This window comes from Agelaius tricolor, unplaced genomic scaffold, assembly GCF_023055355.1.
Source record: "Agelaius tricolor isolate 1412-34295 unplaced genomic scaffold, bAgeTri1.0.p SCAF_10, whole genome shotgun sequence".
Classification (NCBI taxonomy): Eukaryota; Metazoa; Chordata; class Aves; order Passeriformes; family Icteridae; genus Agelaius; species Agelaius tricolor.
The window spans coordinates 34,287,963-34,307,364 of record NW_027269270.1 but is presented as its reverse complement, the minus strand read 5'-3'; the positions used below and the strand labels follow the sequence as shown (position 1 = coordinate 34,307,364).

Sequence of the window (19,402 nt, the reverse complement as noted above, 5' to 3'; positions counted from 1 at the left end):
GAATCCCATCTTTCATGGGAACACATTTGTACCTTGAATGATTTACAAGCCATTGATCTTCCTCCACTTATCAATGGAAAAGTACACAAAAAAAACCTGCAGACAAACCTTATCTTCTTTTTTTTATTATTTTTGTAACATAGGTAAAACTGACAAAAGAATATCAAACCAATCCAGCTCCTGCCATATCTGGGCAGCTGCAGGTTTGAGGATTATAAAAACTGTACATTGATTTTCACCCCCCAAAAGACAGAGAGCACCTTCAGCATTCCATTTCCATAAGCCTCAGCACTATATATTAAATTAAACTTTTAAATGAAGCACATGTGGTGCTTCTGCCTTGAATGAAATCCAAAGGAGAAAATGAAAATGAGCTTTGCTGTAACAAAGAGAGACAATTGTCCTCAAAAAAGAAAACAAAAAAGAGGAGAATGATTGAATGAATGAGTTTCTTAATAAAAGGGGATTTTACTCACAGAAGGAAACAGAAATATGTGAGGGGAGTAGGGCCTAACCCTTCTCTAATTAAGGTTTGCCCAGATTATTTAGCTGGAACAGCACATGGCTGCATTCTAGGCATCAATAAACCCCTGGTATTTCATAAAGTCTCATTTTCTGTCACCTGAAGAATGTCTGGGCTTTTTTGCACAGATGAGTTGAACTTTCCACATAAAACTGCTATTAAACACAAATATATTTTGAATTTTTGCCTTTACTTCCCCATTTAAAGCCCCCCTCTGGACCAGCTGATTCCAACAGCCCAGTTAGGCCAGACTTAATATCTCACATTGAGAGCCCACACTGCTCCAGAGGAGAGACCAAATTCTAAATGGATCCCCATTAGAGAGGGGGAGGAAAAAATGCCATTAATTTTCAGAGCTTCAATTATTATTCCATGATTATTAGTTCAATTATGAGGAGAGTGGGACAGTTTGGTTAAACCCAGGCTGCTGACAGAACATTGCTCTCCCTGACAGCTCAGGCAGCTTTTTTGGGAGAGATTCATCAGCTCTGCTGGGAAATCTTTGGGAAAATTGTGGGATTTCCAATGGGACAGGCCAGGAATTCCCTCCAGGAGAGGAGGGATCAGTGGGAAATTCAGAGGGGTCTCTCCATATTTTACAATCCAAGGTCTCTGCAAGTATTTCATGGTTTATTTGGAATATTTTCAATTCCAATTTGGAATATTTTCAATTCCAATTTGGAATAATTCTTCTGTCTGTACCTCACTGCTGGGAAGGTTCCCATAAAACAACCAAGCCCTTCCAGAAGCTGGTTCAGAGGTACAAGATGAGTAAAATAATAATAATTTATAGACAGGCAGACATTTCTGCCCTCACACTGATTAACTTTTAAAAATAACTGGGTCCTCACATGGATTAACTTTTACAAATAACTGTGTCCTCACACTGATTACCTTTTACAAATAATTGTGCCCTCACACTGATTAGCTTTATATGTATTCCTCTGGGGCTACTTCAAGGGATTTAATGCAAATAGCACTAAAAAGTAAATTAACTTTTAGTTAATTTAAAGTCAGTAAATCTAACTTTTAGGTACAAAAAGCTCCAGTCTCAGAGAGCAGCAGGAGAAGGGACAGTGGCTTCACACCCACCTGGGCTCAGCGACTGCAGCTTTTAGGTCTGGCTTAGTTTTGGGGCAGGGATGACACAGAAAACTCCTTTTCCCTGCAATCCATGGCAATTATTTTACTGAAAATCCCGTTTTGCTGATGTCTGCTTGGACAGAAGCTCAGCCTGATCCCAGCTCTGCAGAGGGACCAGAGCCCCCAGAGCTGAGAGCTCCCCAGGAGCCCACATGGGCGGGGGAAATTCTGTTCTTCTCCCAGGGATTTGGGAGCTCACATGGCTGGGATCAAGGAAAGGGCCCATAAAAACCCTGCATCACCATTAGAAGGAATTCAAAAATCCCTTCTGAGCATCCATGGACTGCCCAAGCTCTCCCCACCTTCCATCCCACATCCTGGAGACAGCGTGTCAGGATTTTCCCAAATGTCCCTGGTATTTATGGTCAGGACCAGCAGGGTCCAAGCTCTGGAGGAGCTCCAGTCAATCAATTTTTGGTTCCAGCAACCCTGAGCTGGACACACCCTCCAGAAAATAAAAAATAAGAAGCAACATCAGCAACAAATCTTGGAATTTGTGTGGTAAAAGGGATGGAGGGGAAAAACAAAACCCAAAAACCAAAAGATGCCAAGGCAGATTTCCCATGGATTGTCCCAGCCAACCCCTTCCAAAAGGGTGACTCCACCTAAATTGCACCCCAAAATTCCATGTGGATGTACCTTGATGTGGAACTCCAGGTTCTCATCCATGGAGTAGATGTGGTCGAAGATGTCGTGGGCGATCCTGGGGATGATTCCCATCAGCTGAGGGTCGTGGAGCTTCCCCTGGGGACAAAACCCAAAGGTGGCACCAAAGGGAGTCCCACGGCTGCCTTATTTCAGTGTTGTGTTATTTACAGGGGGTAAATAATATGGTAAATAATATGGGAGGGCCTTGTTGATTTTATGGATATATTGATCTGTACTTTAGATTGTAATTAGGGAAATCCAGGTGTAAATCCTGAAGCGTGAGGGACACTCAGCCACTGCTTAAAATCAGTGGAAATTTCTATGGATTTTTATTTAAAATAATAATATTAAATATATATATATGTGTGTGTGTATAATGTATTTATATGTACCTGTATAATATATAATAACATGTATATATGTATTTATTTATATATATATATATGTATATATGCATGTATGTATGTATGTATATAAAAAAATCAATATTTTAGACTGTATTTAAGGAAATCCAGGTGTAAATCCTGAAGTGTGAGGGACACACAGCCACAGCTTAAAATCAGTGGAAATTTCTATGGATTTTTATTTAAAATAATAATATTAAATATATATATATGTGTGTGTGTATAATGTATTTATATGTACCTGTATAATATATAATAATATGTATATATGTATTTATTTATATATATATATGTATATATGCATGTATGTATGTATATATTAAAAAATCAATATTTTAGACTGTATTTAAGGAAATCCAGGTGTAAATCCTGAATTGTGAGGGACACTCAGCCACACCTGCCACTGCTTAAAATCAGTGGAAATTTCTGTGGATTTTTATTAAAAATAATAATATTATATATATGTGTGTGTGTCTGTGTCTAATATATATATATGTACCTGTAAAATATATAATAATATGTATATATGTATTTATATATATATATATATATATATATATAAAAAATCAATATTTTAGACTGTATTTAAGGAAATCCAGGTGTAAATCCTAAAGTGTGAGGGACACACAGCCACAGCTGTCACTGTTTAAAATAAGTAGAAATTTCTATGTAGTATTATTATTATTATTATTATTATTATTATTATTATATTTTGTTTATATATATTATATATTTATATAGTATTTATATATATAATGTAATGTATAATATATATTACTTTTATACATTATATATAAAATTATGGTTATTTTTGTTATATATATTTTAACACACATATATGTATGTATATATTTTTAAAAATCTATATTTTTGACTATGTTTAAGGAAATCCAAGTGTAAATCCTGAAGTGGAAGGGACACTCAGCCACAGCTGCCACTGTTTAAAATCAGTAGAAATTTCAGTGGATTTTTATTTAAAATAATAATTTTGTAGTAGTATATTTGATTATTATATTTTGTTATTAAATATAATTACACATTTTATAATATATTATATAATATATAGTACATATATTACTTTCATATATTATATATATAATTATTTCTATTTTTGTTATATTTTTAACATAGATATATGTATGCATATATTTTAAAAATCTGTATTTTAGACTATATTTAAGGAAACCCAGGTGTAAAAGCTGAAGTGTGATGGACACTCAGCCACAGGTGCCACTGTTCAAATCAGTAGAAACTTCTGTGGAATTTTTATTTAAAATAATAATTCATTATTAGTAGTATTAATACTATATGCTATTATTACATTTTGTTATGAAATATAATTATATATTGTGTTTTTTTAGATAAATTTATTATTTATTGGGATACATTTGTGGTTTATTTAGATATGTTTGTGGTTTAGATAAATTTATGATTTATTTAGGCAAATTTGTGATTTATTTAGACAAATTTGTGATTTATTTAGATCCTCCCCACCCAACTGATTTAATTTTGATTTCATTTTTGCCCGGTACCTCCATGGTGTGTGTTTTTCCTGATGAGGTCTGTCCATAGGCAAAGATGGTGCCATTGTACCCTTCCAGAACATCTGCAAGAGGAAGGAAAACAATTAAAACTCTTTAATGACACCCTCCAGATGAATAATCAGCATTTTTCAAGTCTTTACAGTGCTGAAGCTGAAATAGGAAGCAGTTTGTGCAATAAAAAATGGGAAAAATACAAGATATTGAGCTAATTTTAGACTAAAAAAAAAACCATAATAAAATCTAATTTAGAGAATTACAGGATTATTGGAATATCTCTCCCTTTCTTGGGAGAAAAATATCTCAGGACATCAGATATCAGCCAATATATCTCTGGAACACAGAGAAGAGAAAGCTGGACTGCATTTAAAACCAGTATTTAAAACCAAAGCTGGACTGTATTTAAAACCAGTATTTGAAACCAAAGCTGGACTGCATTTAAACCCTGGGGAAAATTCAACAAATTCAAATAAGACCTTCCTTATTATAAACTCCACATTCTATTTTCCACTTCTGTACCCCAGCTCACGGCCTCATTCATTTCCAAACCCTCTGCAAAGAAAGGAGAAAGTCAAGTGAGGAGGAATTTGAAAATCAGCTCCTCTCAGGGCAGAATGAATAATTTGATATTGGGTTCAGAGAGAAAAATATTGAATTTGCAGGGGTTAATGCCCAATTCCAGCAATTGCAGAGGCCTGTAAATTGTATTTTGTGGTGTTTCCCATCCTCTGGATCTCAATTAATAGAGGTTTCCTTATATTATATTATATTATATTATATTATATTATATTATATTATATTATATTATATTATATTATATTATATTATATTATATTATATTATATTATATTTCATTATATTATATTTCATTATATTATATTTCATTATATTATATTTCATTATATTATATTTCATTATATTATATTTCATTATATTATATTTCATTATATTATATTTCATTAGTTATATATCATAATATATAATATCATATTTAGTATCGATTGTATATATATTATATTATTAATAATTAAATAAAACATATAATAATATTATATAATTACATAATATATAATATGTATTATATCTATAATCATATATATTATATAATATATATTACATTACATAGTATATTTTATATATAGTATATATAATATACATAAAATACATTACATATATATTAAATAAAAATAATTAAATTATACAATATATATTATACATTATAATAAATTAAATTATATTACTATAATTTATATATATTATTTATATAACTATATAATATATATTATATATTATATATTATATATAATTTATATATAATATATTATACATTATAATAAATGTATATCATATATATTACATAATAAATACATATCATATATATTATATATTAAATTTATATCATATATATTATATATTAAATTTAATTGTATTCTATATTTTATTTTCTATTAATTAAATTACATTATTTATATAAATACACAACCTCCTTATTTGCCTCTCCATGTAGGTGCTCCAGACAGGAAGGAAGGTGAAATAAGATACATCAGAAAAATATAAAAGGAATCTTGAACTTGAAGAGAATGCCAGTGTTAGAGGCCATAATTACTGCCCTTCTGGAATTAACAATTAATTTTTAATTAATTTAGCATCCTCATCTGCTCACAGAAACAGAGACACTGCTTATCCTTGCTTTAAGGAAACAAAGTTTAAAATATTTGATAATAAATAATATTTGAATGGATAAAAAATTAATACAGTGGTAGTATTCCATATGGGTTTGTTACTAATATTACATTTTTGTGCCAAATTTGGTTGAATGTTTAAAAAATAGCTTGAATTAAAAGCAAAAAGGGAAAAAAGGGGAGAAAGGGGGAAAAAGGGAGGAAAAGAGAAAGGAGGGAAAGGGGAAAAAAAGGGGAAAATAGGGGGAATAAAGGGGTGTAAAGGGGGAAAAAGGGGAAAAATAAGGGGAAGAGGGTGGCAAAGGGGAAAAAGGGGGTGAAGGGGGGAATAAGGGGGGTAAAGGGGAAAAATTGGGGGGAAATAATAGGGGAACAATAATAGGGGAAAATAATAGGGGACCAGTAATAGGGGACCAGTAATAGGGGACCAATAATAGGGGACCAATAATAGGGGACCAATAATAGGGGACCAATAATAGGGGACCAATAGGGAGGAAAGGGTGAAAAACAGGGGGAAAATACAGGAAAAAAATTGAGGGGAAAGGGTGAAAAAGGGGGGAAAGGAGGAAAAAAGGGGGAAAAAAGAGAGGGGGAAAATGGGGGAAAAAAAGGTTATTATGGCCAGGTGAATGTGAGGAACCATCTGAGCTCATAGCCAAGGGGGAAATAACCTGATTAATGAACTGTTATGTAAGAAAATTGCTCAGAATTTGCATCAATATTTGCATTTTGCTGGAGGAAGCAGAGATCAGCAATCTACCTTCCCAATTAGCAAAACCCACCTTATCCTATTAAAAAAAAAAAACAAAACCAAAAAACCAAAACCAACCACCAGCCCTCTGCATCACCTGCAGTGAAAACAAGTCAGAAGTGTCAGGTCTGAGGTTATTTTTGGTGGAAGATTTTCCACCTTCAGTCATTTACAGACCATCTGTGCACTGAACCCAGGAAGAAAAAACCCAGACAAAAAACCTGCACACAAGTCCAGAGGGAGAGGAGGAAAAAAAAAATCTGATTAAAAAAGACACTGAAGCAAGATCAGGTGGGATTTTTACCTCGTTTCCAGAAAAAAAAGAAATAATAAATCCAAATTTTTCTCAGTTCCAACTCTGCCCTCGGGGATTTCCACCACACACACAAGGCCATGGCCACGTTTTTAGCCCTGATATTTCTCTTTTTCACCCCTCATCTGCCCAGTTCTACAACTCAGCATTGGAAGCCCAAATTTGTAACCAGAGAAGTCACTCAGCTCCCAAGTGAGAGCAACCCAGCACCCCAAAAAAAATCATTTATCATTTAAAGGCATTTTCTCCTCCTCCCAGGCCACACAAATGGGCTCTTAGGTGCTCCAGTGCTTCCAGACATTCCACCTCCATGGAATTGTAGGAAAAAGCAAAATCCAGGCACACACGTCCAGCTGGGTGGATTCAGGAGATAAAAACTGGATTTTGGAAACAGTTTTTATTATTTTATTTTATTATTTTATTAATTCATTATATTATTTTCACTTTTTAACTATTTTATTTTCATATTATTCCATTATTTCATTTTATTATTTCACTATTTTTATTTTTAATTATTTTCTTTTATATTACTCCATTGTTATTATTTTATTCTATTTATTTTAAATTATTTTCTTTTATATTATTCCATTGTTATTACTTTATTATATTTATTTTTAGTTTTATTTTTTCTTATTCCATTATGTTATTATTTTATTTTATTATTTTTAATTTTTTAAATTTTTTATATAATTCCATTATTTTACTATTTTACTTTATTATTTTTATTTTTCATTTCATTTTTTAAATTATTCCATTTTTTTATTATTTTATTTTTAGTTTTTTAATTATTTTGGGTTTTATATTATTCCATTTTTAAAAATTATTTTTTCTATTATTCCATTATTGTATTAATTTATTTTTAATTTTAAAATTTTCTATTATTCCGTTATTGTATTAATTTATTTTTAATTTTAAAATTATTTTCATTTTATATTATTCCATTTTTTTATTCATTAATTTAAAAAATATTTTGGTTTTTATATTATTCCATTATTTTATTAAATTATTAATTTATTTTATTATTTTTAAAATTTTTAATTATTTTAATTTTTATATTATTCCATTATTTTATTATTTTATTTTATTGTATTATAACAGAAGGGACCTTAATGATCCCTCCCACCCCTGCCATGAGCAGGGACATCTTCTGACACCTCAGGGTTTGGCTTTTCTGTTTTTCAGGCTCTGTGCAGTTTCAGTGTAAAAGGGACAATGTTTAAGGGATGCTGAGCTCTGTGCACAGAGCAGGGAGACAAAACAATTCCTGCTCCAGCTGGGCACCAAGGACAAATGAGCCAAATCTCAGCCCCGGAGCACAAACCCCGTGGGCTGGAGAGAGAAAAACAAGCAGGGTGGGACTGCAGGGGCTAAAGCTGGGATGGGACAATGAACTGCAAGATGCAAATGGAGCAGAACTGATCCCAGGGACAGAGCCCGGGAGCGCTGGTGCATTTTGGGGCCATTTTGGTTCATCTTGGGTGCAGCCCTGGCTGGGCTCTGGTGCTGCCCAAGGTGGATCCATGGAGGAGATGCTTGGAATGAATCCCTGCTTTATTCTGGGACTCTGCCCAGCCCCTGCTCCAGGGCAGCCTGCACAAGGTGTTTTCCTCCCCTTTCCACGCAGGGAATCTCAGCAGATCCAGCCCAGCAGAAACATTTCACAGCCTGCACTTCACCAGGCTTTAAAACTGAGGTAAAATGGGAGGAAACCCAAGCCCAGAGCTCGAGAGCATCACCCCAGGGCTGCTCTGCTCTCCCTCCATCCCTGTCTTGCCCTCTCCCCTTCATCCTTCCCCTCCTTGTTCTCTCCTTCTCTCTTCTCCCCCTTTTCTTTCTCCTTTTCTTCCCCTCTCCAACCCTGCCTTTCAAAACACCTGCAGAGTCCAAACCTACACATGTGGAAAACTTTCACCCAGGATTTTGGGAAGTTTTTGCCATTCCATTGGGTTCACAAAGAAAACTCAGCCAGCAATTCAGCTGTTCTGAAATCAAAATAAATCCTCTCGCAAAGGATTTTATTCCTCTCACCATTTTCAGAGCCAAACCCACTTCCACAGGGGATATAAAACCCCCCACAAATCCACCAGCAGCACACCCTGGAGGGCTGGAACAGCTCCCCAGACTCCCAGGGCTGTGTCAGCAACCTGAACTGATGATCCCTGAGCTCCACAAATGCAGATTTTATTCAAGGCTCTCCCATCTGAGGGCAGAGCTGCTGAAATCAGACCCCTCTGAGAAGAATTCTGACTCATTTCTGCTCTCCAACATCAAATAATTTCCACTCTGGTCCTTCCCCCATCACCTGGGCTACCCCAGGGTGGGCTCCTCGAGGCTGATCTGAGTGAGCCAAACAATTTCCTGCAGAGGGTTTGAAGCAGGACCTCCAAAAAGCAAAATAAAGACCAAGGGCAGGGCTTTGGAGGGGACAGGGACACCCCACAAGGCCAGGGAACAACGAGGGCTCTGCTCATAACCCAATATTGGGTGATGCAGGGGGGTCACACGTCCAAACCTCAGCTCCAGAGGTTTGTTTGGACAGAAAAATCAAGAAAAAATCCGGGTGGGGTTTTTGGGGTGTCCTGTGCAGGGCCAGGAGCTGGGGTGAGGATGCTATGGGTGCTCTCCAGCTCAGCATCTTCAGTTTGATAGTTTTATCAATATCAGCAAGGATGGGTGATCCAGCACCAGAACCAAGTGTGAGGGTGATTATTGTTTTTACATTATTATATAAATATTACATAAAATATTATTTAGATTATTATATTAAATATTATCTCTTTTATAAATTACAGGGGAGTACAGCCTGTGATTAAACTGCACTCCAAAAAATTGGATTGTCAAGTGAAAACCTGGAAATTTCCACGGTTTATGAAGGTTTTGTTCCAAGAACCAGGATGTTTTCCACAAGGTACCTGTGCCCTCACTCAGTTTGAAATTCAAACTCTCTGCATGCAGAGCAACTCCCAGACCAGGCCCTTCCATGGCCCCACTCAGTTTTACACCCACTCATTTTACATACCCACTCTAATTTTACAAACACTCAATTTTACAGAAAATCCACACTCATCCTGCACTGAACTGCACCAAAAGCACACTTTTTGTCCCTTATATCCCAAAACCCAGATTTGTGTGGAATAACGAGGAGAGAACACAGAACAACTGCTGCAATTCCTTCAGCTCTTTTGTTTCGTTTGTTTTTTATTTTTTTTCACCCAGACAACCCCTTAAAAAAAGGAAAATACTTGGAATTACTGATGCTAAACTCCCCAAACATTCATTAGCCAGTGTTTAAACAGCTGGAGGGCACAGAGACAGCCTCTCCCCTGCCCCAAGGAGGGACAATAAGCAAGGACAACACCTACCTTTGACAATCTGCTTGGCACAGGCATTATAAACTTGCTCCTGGGTTGTGTTGGGAGGTAACACCCTGTCAAAGACATAGGGCTTCCCTTGCTGCAAAAAAAAAAGAGAAATTCCATGAGATAAAGAACATTTCTTGCACTTTACCAGCCCAGTTTCCCGGCCTGGAATGCAGGATTTCCCACAGAGGAAGCTGGGCAGGGCACTGCACAGAGGAATGTTTTGTGGGCTGAACATATGGGATATTTTGGGTGCTCCACAGTTGTGTTTTGTTCTGTGGCTGGTAAATAAGAGGTGGCAGATGTTCCCTGTGTGCTCACACTGGGGTCACAGCCATGGATGTGGGACACAGTCAGCTGGAACAGCAGGAGCTGGGTATTTCCTTCCCCTCCTGGGAATTCAGGGGGAATGGCCATTAATTAAATACAAATTTTGGGGAAATAGCCAGGTAAATACTGGGGGAATAATCCTGTAAATACTGAGGGAATCAGCCTGTAAATAGTGGGGCAATAAACCTGTAAATATCGGGGGAATAAACGAACCTGTAAATATTGGGGCAATAAACCTGTAAATATCAAGGGATAAACACTGTAAATATTGGGAGAATAATCCTGAAAATACTGGGGGAATAGCCTTGTAAATATTGGGGGAATAATCCTGTAAATATTGGGAGAATAATCCTGTAAATATTGGGAGAATAATCCTGTAAATATTGGGAGAATAATCCTGTAAATATTGGGGAGAATAGCCTTGTAAATATTGGGGGAATAATCCTGTAAATATTGGGGGAATAATCCTGTAAACTGGGGAAATAGCCATGTAAGTTTTGGGGGAATCAACCTGCAAATATCAAGGGAATAAACCTGTAAATACTGGGGAATGATCCTGTAAATACTGGGGCAATAACCCTGCAAATATTGGGGGGATAATCCTGTCAATACTGGGGGAACAATCCCATAAATATTGGGGAATAATCCTGTAGATATTGGGGGAATAGCCATGTAAATATTGGGAGACTAATCTTGTAAATATTGGGGGAATAACCAGGTAAATATTGGGGGGATAATCCTGTAAATACTGGGGGAAATAGCCATGCAAATATTAGGGGAATAATCCTGTAAATACTGGGGGAATAGCCAGGTAAATATTGAGGAATAATTCTGTAAATATTGGGGGAATAATCCTGTAAATATTGGGGGAATAATCCTGTAAATATCAAAGGAAAAACATGTTAAATATCAAGGGAACAATCCTGCAAATATCAGCAGAATAACCCTGTAAATACTGGGAGAATAAATCTGTAAATATTGGGGGAAATAGCCATGTAAGTTTTGGGGGAACAAACCTACAAATATCAGAGGAATAAATGAACCTGTAAATATTGGGGCAATAAACTTGTAAATATTGGGGGAATAATCCTGTAAATATCAAGGGATTAACCCTGTAAATATTGGGAGAATAATCCCAAAAATATTGGGGGAAATAACCATGTAAGTTTGGGGGAATAAACCTGCAAATATCAGGGGAATAAACCTGCAAATATTGGGGCTATAACCCTGTAAATATGAAGGCAATAATCCTGCAAATATTGGGGGAATAGCCATGTAAATATTGGGGAAATAAACCTGTAAACATTGGGGAAATATCCACATAAATATCAAGGGAATAACCACATAAATATCGGAGGAATAACCCTGTAAATACTGGGGGAATAGTTGTAAGTATTGGAGAAATTGCCATGTGAATATTGGGGGAATAATCCTGTGAATATCAGGGAAATAGCCACGTAACTATTGAGGAAATTGTAATGTAGGTGTTGGGGGAATAACTGAGTGAATATCAGGGGAATGATCCTGTAAATATTGGGGGAATAAACCTGTAAATATTGGGGAATAGTTATAGAAGTATTGAGGAAATAGCCATGTAAATATTGGGGGAATAATCCAATAAATATTGGGGGAATAATCCTGTAAATACTGGGGGAATAAACGTGCAAATATTGGGGGAATAATCCGGTAAATATTGGGGGAATAAACCTGCAAGTATTGGGGGAATAATCCGGTAAGTATTGGGATAATAGCCCTGTAAATATTGAGGCAATAACCCTGTAAATATTGTGGGAAGAGGTATGTAATATTGGGGAAATAGCAATGTAAATATTGGGGGAATAATCCCGTAAATATGGGGAGGAATAATCCTGTAAATATCAAAGGAGAAACCAAATAAATATTGGGGCAATAACAGTGTAAATATCAGGGGAATAATCCTGCAAATATCAAGGGAGTAACCCAGTAAATATTGGGAGAATAATCCTGTAAATATCGGGGCAATAACCCTGTAAATATCTGTAGAAGTTTTGCTGTTCACTCCTACAAACCAGCGAAAGCTGTGCTGTAAGAAAAGCCCAGAGAGAAAATGAAATTTGCTGTAAGAAAAGCACAGAGAGAAAATGAAATTTGCTGTCCTGAGTTCTGCTGAGGCCAAGGTGACCCAGAGCTGTCCCAGTCCAGTCCCAGCCCGCCACTGGTTTCATTTCCCTGCTGAAAACACAAATGTGCCACCAAAAGCACAGCTCAGAGCCAAACCAGGAGCCCAGCCCAGCCACTGCACCCTCAACTGGGATTTTATCCAGGAATTGCTGATTTTATTCAGGAATTCCTGATTTTAATCCAGGGATTGCTGGGATTTTATCCAGAAATTGCTGATTTTTTTTCAGGGATTGCTGGGATTTTTTTCAGGAATTGCTGGGATTTTTACCCCCAGCACCAATAAATCACTTCCCACATTGTGGGAAGGGCCCCACAGTGACATTCTGGGGGGGCTGGTGTCACCCCAAGCCCCACAGTGACATTCTGGGGGGCTGGTGTCACCCCAAGCCCCACAGTGACATTTTGGGAAGGACTGGTGTCACCCCAAGCCCCACAGTGACATTTTGGGGGGGGGCTGGTGTCACCCCAAGCCCCACAGTGACATTCTGGGTGAGCTGGTGTCACCCCAAGCTCCACAGTGACATTTTGGGGGGCTGGTGTCACCCCAAGCCCTGAGCTCCCTGATTCCCAAGTGACATTCCCACACGGATACACAAGAAAACCTTGATCCCTCCTTGCAACAACTGTCACTGCTCACAAGGCACAAAGACCCCTAAAATCAGATTTTTGTGGCACTTCAAAGGCTGATCAATCCCCCACCCCCAGCACAATATTTCCATTTAAATCACTTTATCCTTTATCCAGCATGGATGCGCAGCATCCTCCTCACCTCCCATCACAGCTCCTGCTGTTCCCCCTTTGCCAAGGCACCACTGACCAGAAAACCAAGACAAATTAACCCCTTCAGAGCTGACGAGGTGGCTGGAGCCCCATTTCAGCTGAGGGAGGTGCCACCAGTGCCAGTGGCAGCGAGGCTCTGCTCAATTCACCGTGTTTGTCACGCTTTGATTCGACTTCCAGAGATCCCAGCAGCAGCTCCTGCTCCTGCAGCCTGGGGGAAAGGAGGCAGGGAGGGCTGAGCCTGTGATGTGTGATCCTGTTTAGGGTTTGGAGTTCCAGCATGAGGAGGGGATTTCCAAGTGGTTCAGGAGATAATTCCCAGGTTTGGGCCCACCCAAGGACCCCCCTGTAGGACACAAGAGGTGACTCCTGATTCCAGACCTCCCCCATTCCCAGGAAATTGGGGGAGCAGCCAGCACCCACCCGAAATTCTGTCTCTCCACACCTTCCCACGCTGGGATGGTCCCAGGCACCCAAAGCTCTGCACTCCCAGCAGGAGCAGGGCCCAAATATTCCAGGGCCATTTCCCAGATTCTCAGAATTTTACCTCCTTTGCACCCCCATTTTCTCATCCCAAGCTCCAGGCCAAAAATCCTACAGATACACAGCCTCAAACATCCATTTATCCTCTGCTGCCATCAATCCAGCCCTTCCACAGAGCATCCCACACCTGGAATATCAGGGAGCCTCAAAAAAATCCCAATTTTATCCTAATTGTGCCCCACGCAGCTGGAAGAGGCACTGCCTGCAAATGGGATTTATCTGCCCAGGCTGAAAAGCTGCAAATGTAAACCAGCAACCCATAAAAAATGTGCTCCACAGGTCAGCTTTGCTCCTCAGGAGGTTTTGAGGGTTTTTTTGGAAGCTAAAAGGCTGGAAAAATCTGAAGGAAATAAGGTAATGTGGGGGATCACAGAGCATCTTCACTGACTGCACACAATGGGAGCAGCTGGGGGGTTTGGGGAGGGGTTTTGTGCTTCAAACCCACATTAATTCTCTTTTTTTGTTTTCCTCCAGGAGTTCCTGGCTGGGTCTCTGGTGTTGGAGAAGTGTTGGGATCTTCCTGAGCCTTCCTTGTGCGCCCCCAGCTCCTCGCTGCCACATCCACCCGGCTTTGTGGGGTTCTTTGGGTTATTTGTGTCATCTCCTCCTTTCTGACAGGTTTTCCTCAAAGGCAACAAAAGCCACATCCACCCTACAAAGGCAACACCCTCCAGATCCAAGGGGTTTGCCCCAAAGCAGAAGGGAGAATGAGCAACCATGAAAATCCCGATTTTCAGCCCTTTTCTCCCTATTGTCACCATCACAAGTGGCACAACTGCTTTCTTTATTTTTTTTTCTTTTTTTTTTTTTTTGTTTCAAATGTAACTCATCCTGCATTAAATACCAAAATCAGGCAGCAATTCAAGCAAACAAGCAGCCAGAAAGAAATTGTTGTTTTCCAAGCCACGCCAACGATTTGCTCTGTGCACCTCCATGTATTATTTTCCCAAGTTTCTCATGGCATGCAGAGTATTATCTGCCATCCATAAATCACATTTCCCTTCCTCCCAGCAGCCCCCCTGCCAATCTGTTCCATTAGCTTGTGCCACTGCTGCATAATGGCTGGGATAAGTGCTCTGAGCCACCCACACAATTCCTGCTGAATTGCATCCACAGCCACAGAGATTCTGCTCTGGATACCACCAGCAATTCTCTTCAGACATATTGACAATTATTATTTCACTTCTTTGGTTTCCTACTGGGTTTAAAGGCATTAAAAATAATAAAACAAAGAGGATTTCACAAGCACAAAAAGGGATTTTCACCATAAACCCCCAAATTTGCCCCGGCAACATCTCAGAGCGGCGCTGTCACCAGAAGCTAATGCAGCCTCAATTAAAGAAATTAAAAATAACCAACCACATTTCCTGGTTTGATCCATAAATAAATCAACCTCAACTCCCCAGAACTGCCCAGGGAGAGGAAACGAGGAGAGCTCAGTGCTGGGGGTGGGAAGCCCTGCTGGAATTCCAGGATGAATTCCAGGGTGAGTCCCCTGGGACCCCCAGCCTGCGAGGGGCAGGGAGGTGACACCCCCCCTCCAGGCACTGACCCCACAAAATAAAACCTTACAAAAGCCCTGGGCAAGGTGGGATGGCTCAGAACAGAATTCCCAGCTGCTGGAGTAGAGATGGACCAGACAGACAACAAAAAACTGGATTTGCTTGATTGTGGGGAGGCTGGCGAGAGGCACTTGAGTGGGATGAGGGATTATTTCAGCCTGAAACTAAAATCAGAGATTGTCACAGGAGCACCAAAGCACAGAGGCAGGAGGGGACCCTGAGAAGCTTCCAGGGAAGCTGTGGCTGCCCCTGGAGCCCTGGAATGCCCCAAGGCCAGGCTGGACGGGACTGGCAGCAGCCTGGGGCAGGGGAGGTGTCCCTGCCACGGCAGGGGTGGCGCAGGGTGGGATTTAGGGCCCCTCCAACCCCAAAGCTGCGAGGGATGCTCTGAGCATCATTTCAGGATGAAGGCAAGGCAAGGGAGAGCCAGGGCTGATCTGAGGAGGAGGAAGCACAGGGACCAAAGGGACCAAAGGGACAAAAGCCCCAGCTGGAGCAGCTGCTGCTGCTCACACCTGCACAGTCCTATCCCCTCCCAAAATTCCTTCAAACTCCTCCTCCAGGGGAGGAAATCTGCATTTTGCATTTGGGGTCTAAGGACCGGCCAGCAAAGCGGGGCTGAGGATCACAAGGTCCCCGTGCTCCAGGCCACCAAGGCCCTGTGTCCACACTGGTGCCAGGAGGGCTGGGAAGGCAGCAGGAGGGCTCCTTCCCCCCTGTCTGCATCCCCTTTAATGATAAATAAAAATTACTAAGTGATTTGAAAATATCATTAAATATCAACATGTAAAAATTAATACATTATTCTATGTGAATATTACTATATTACTATATTATAATATATTGTGTTATTGTATTATATATTGCATATATTATGTTGTATATATTGTGTTAATAGACAATATTACATACTGTACATTATATTATATTAATTTATTACTTATAATATTATATTAATTAATATATTATTATAATATATTAATTAATATATTATATTAATATTATATATACTGTATATATTATATACAGTATATATAATATTAATATTAAGTATTAATATTATATATACTGTATATATAATATACAGTATATATTATATTATACTATATTGTGATGTAATTACATACTTATATATAATGATATAATTATACTTATACATATAATTATGATCATATTATACTATATTATTATATAATTAATAATATATATTATTATATTATTTATATTTTATATATATTTATATTAATTATTCTTTTAAAAATATTATTTAAATCCTGGACCCCGTGGAAGGGCTGCCTGAGCCTTGCAATCACTCAGGGAAGCTGCACAAACCAAATCCCCCAGCTCATCCTGACTCCCTTGGCTGTGCTGAGCCCCTGTCACTGTCACCCATCCTGAGAGTTTAATGTTTTACAGTATAGTAATATATATAAAGCAACAGAGAGGTTTTAAAGCAGAGACCAGTCCTTCTTCTTCACTTTCTTCTTCATAAGTTTAAGCAATATTGTGTAATTAAATAAAAAAGTCCACATTACAGAACACAAGTAGTCCGTTATTAAGTTAAAAATAAAAATAATTTAAATGTCATTTCTTAATTAGAGAGTTTATCCTTTAAAAGCCTTATAGGAAGAAAGACACAGCTCTATTTTTATCTTGTTGGAAGAAAGAGCTGTAAGACTCACAGTTTGTAAAGACTGTAATATAAATAAAAACTAATAAACATCTGAGTCCGGACAAAAAAATACTGTCCCACATATTTAATCCCAACCTTAACAAAAAAAAAACATCAAAAACCCAACAAACCAACACCCCATGGCTCTGTGCTCAGGGCAGGGATGTTGATGGATGCAGCTGGGATGATCCCAGATTTCTGGGGATTTCTGGGGATTTAGGGCACCCCACACCCCAAACTGGTGGCCAGGTAACGGAGCCCCCTGAGGTGGAGCAGATCAATGAATGAGAATTATTTCCCAGATAGCTCCCAGCACCCCAAGTGCTCTTGCAGGAGAGGGTTTATAAATAAAAGATGGGGAACTGCAGGCCTGGAGGATGGAATTGTTCAAAGCAAACTCTCCAGTGGTTCTGGGCAGTGGAGGCACGGAGCTGCTCCCTGGGAAGGTGGAATAAACCCCATTCCTTCCCTCCAGCTGCAGAGCAGGAATTAAAGCCTTTTCCTTGGAAAAAGGGACAGGCCACACGTGCTGAAGGCTCCTTGCACTGCCAAAGGGATAAATTGCTGGCCCTGAAAATTCCCCTGGAATTCCAGAGAATTTTTTAGATGGAGTGTGGTGTTGAGAGGGCCCCAGGATGAGGTGAGAGATGAGAATTGGCTCCATGTTCTCAGAAGGCTGATTATTCTATTCTATTCTATTCTATTCTATTCTATTCTATTCTATTCTATTCTATTCTATAGAAAGAGAAAGGAGACATCAGAAGGCTAAAAAAGAATGAATAATAAAAACCTGTGACTGACCAGAGTCCCGACACAGCTGGACTGGGATTGGTCATTAATTAAAAACAATTCACATGGAACCAATCAAAGATGCACCTGTTGGTGAGCAACCTCCAGATCCCATTCCAAAAGCAATCAGATAATTATTGTTCGCATTTCTTTTCTGAGGCTTCTCAGGAGAAAAATGCTGGCAAAGGGATTTTTCAGAAAATATCAGGGTGACAATGGAGGGAACTTTTTTCCCCACAGCCCACAGGGATGCTGAGGCTCCAAGGTTGTTGTTGCTGGTAAAGCCCAAGAAATAAACAGGATCCCGTTCTCCTAAAGCCATTTATCTCTGCTGGGAATTGAAAACGTGGTTGGAAACAAATGGAGAAAATAAAAGCAGGTCAGAAAAACCAGCAAAATTCAGCTGTGCTGACTCAGGAAATGCTGCTGCCATCCCAATCCCTCTTCTGTGCCAGCCTGCCCCATAAAAACATTGGAACAGCAGCAAATCACCCAGTGGGTGAAAATGCAGAAGGCCTGAAAAATAGAGAATAAGGAAAGAAAAAGAGAAGGAAAAAGGAAAGAAAGAATAAGGAAAGGAAAAGAATAACAAATCTATCCAGAATAACCTGAATACGCCACCAAGTCAAACCAAAGGGTCAAAAAAAAAAAACCCAAAAATCCCTAAATCTTGGTAATATTCCTAAAACTCATTTGGAAAATAAATGAAAGCAGGCAGCCCTGCATGAGCAGGTGCTGCAGAGCAACTGGAGTCAGAGCCAGCATCACTTGTGCAGAGGGGGCTCAGTTATTGATTTCCCCCCTGAATATTTCTGTGGAGCTGCTGGAGTTTGGCTCGTGGCCAGTGATCCACTTTGCTTGCTGCCAGCACAAAGAACTTTTTAACTCCTTGCAAGCAAATCTCCCCCCCTCAGAAAGCATCATTTCATTTGGGTGTGGAACTGCAATTCAGGAAATCAAACCCTGGGAATTTTATTTTAAATTAAAGAATTATTTCATTCTTTCCACCTGGAAAAAAGGACTCTTCTAGAAAGGAAGTATAAAGATCTCCCAAAACAAAGGCAGCTATTAAAAAAAAACAAAAACCCTCTTGGGCAACATTTTTGCATAGTTCTGACACAGCAATACTCAGAGCAGCAGCTCTCTCATCATTATTGACCTGCACTGGTGCAGCCAAGTCACTGCCAGACTCAAAATAATCC

At 38.8% G+C, this 19,402-nt stretch overlaps 1 protein-coding gene across 1 annotated transcript in view; it reads right to left on the bottom strand.

Annotated features, from left to right (window-relative positions):
• KIF5C (kinesin family member 5C) overlaps nt 1–19,402 on the bottom strand; it is an 82,303-nt gene that overhangs the window by 42,631 nt on the left and 20,270 nt on the right. The window contains exons 2-4 of the mRNA XM_071435497.1: nt 10,368–10,458; nt 4,251–4,324; nt 2,306–2,410 (exon numbers count right to left, since the gene is read on the bottom strand). Coding sequence (XP_071291598.1) covers nt 2,306–2,410; nt 4,251–4,324; nt 10,368–10,458 — 270 coding nt within the window. The remainder of the gene's footprint in view (nt 1–2,305; nt 2,411–4,250; nt 4,325–10,367; nt 10,459–19,402) is intronic.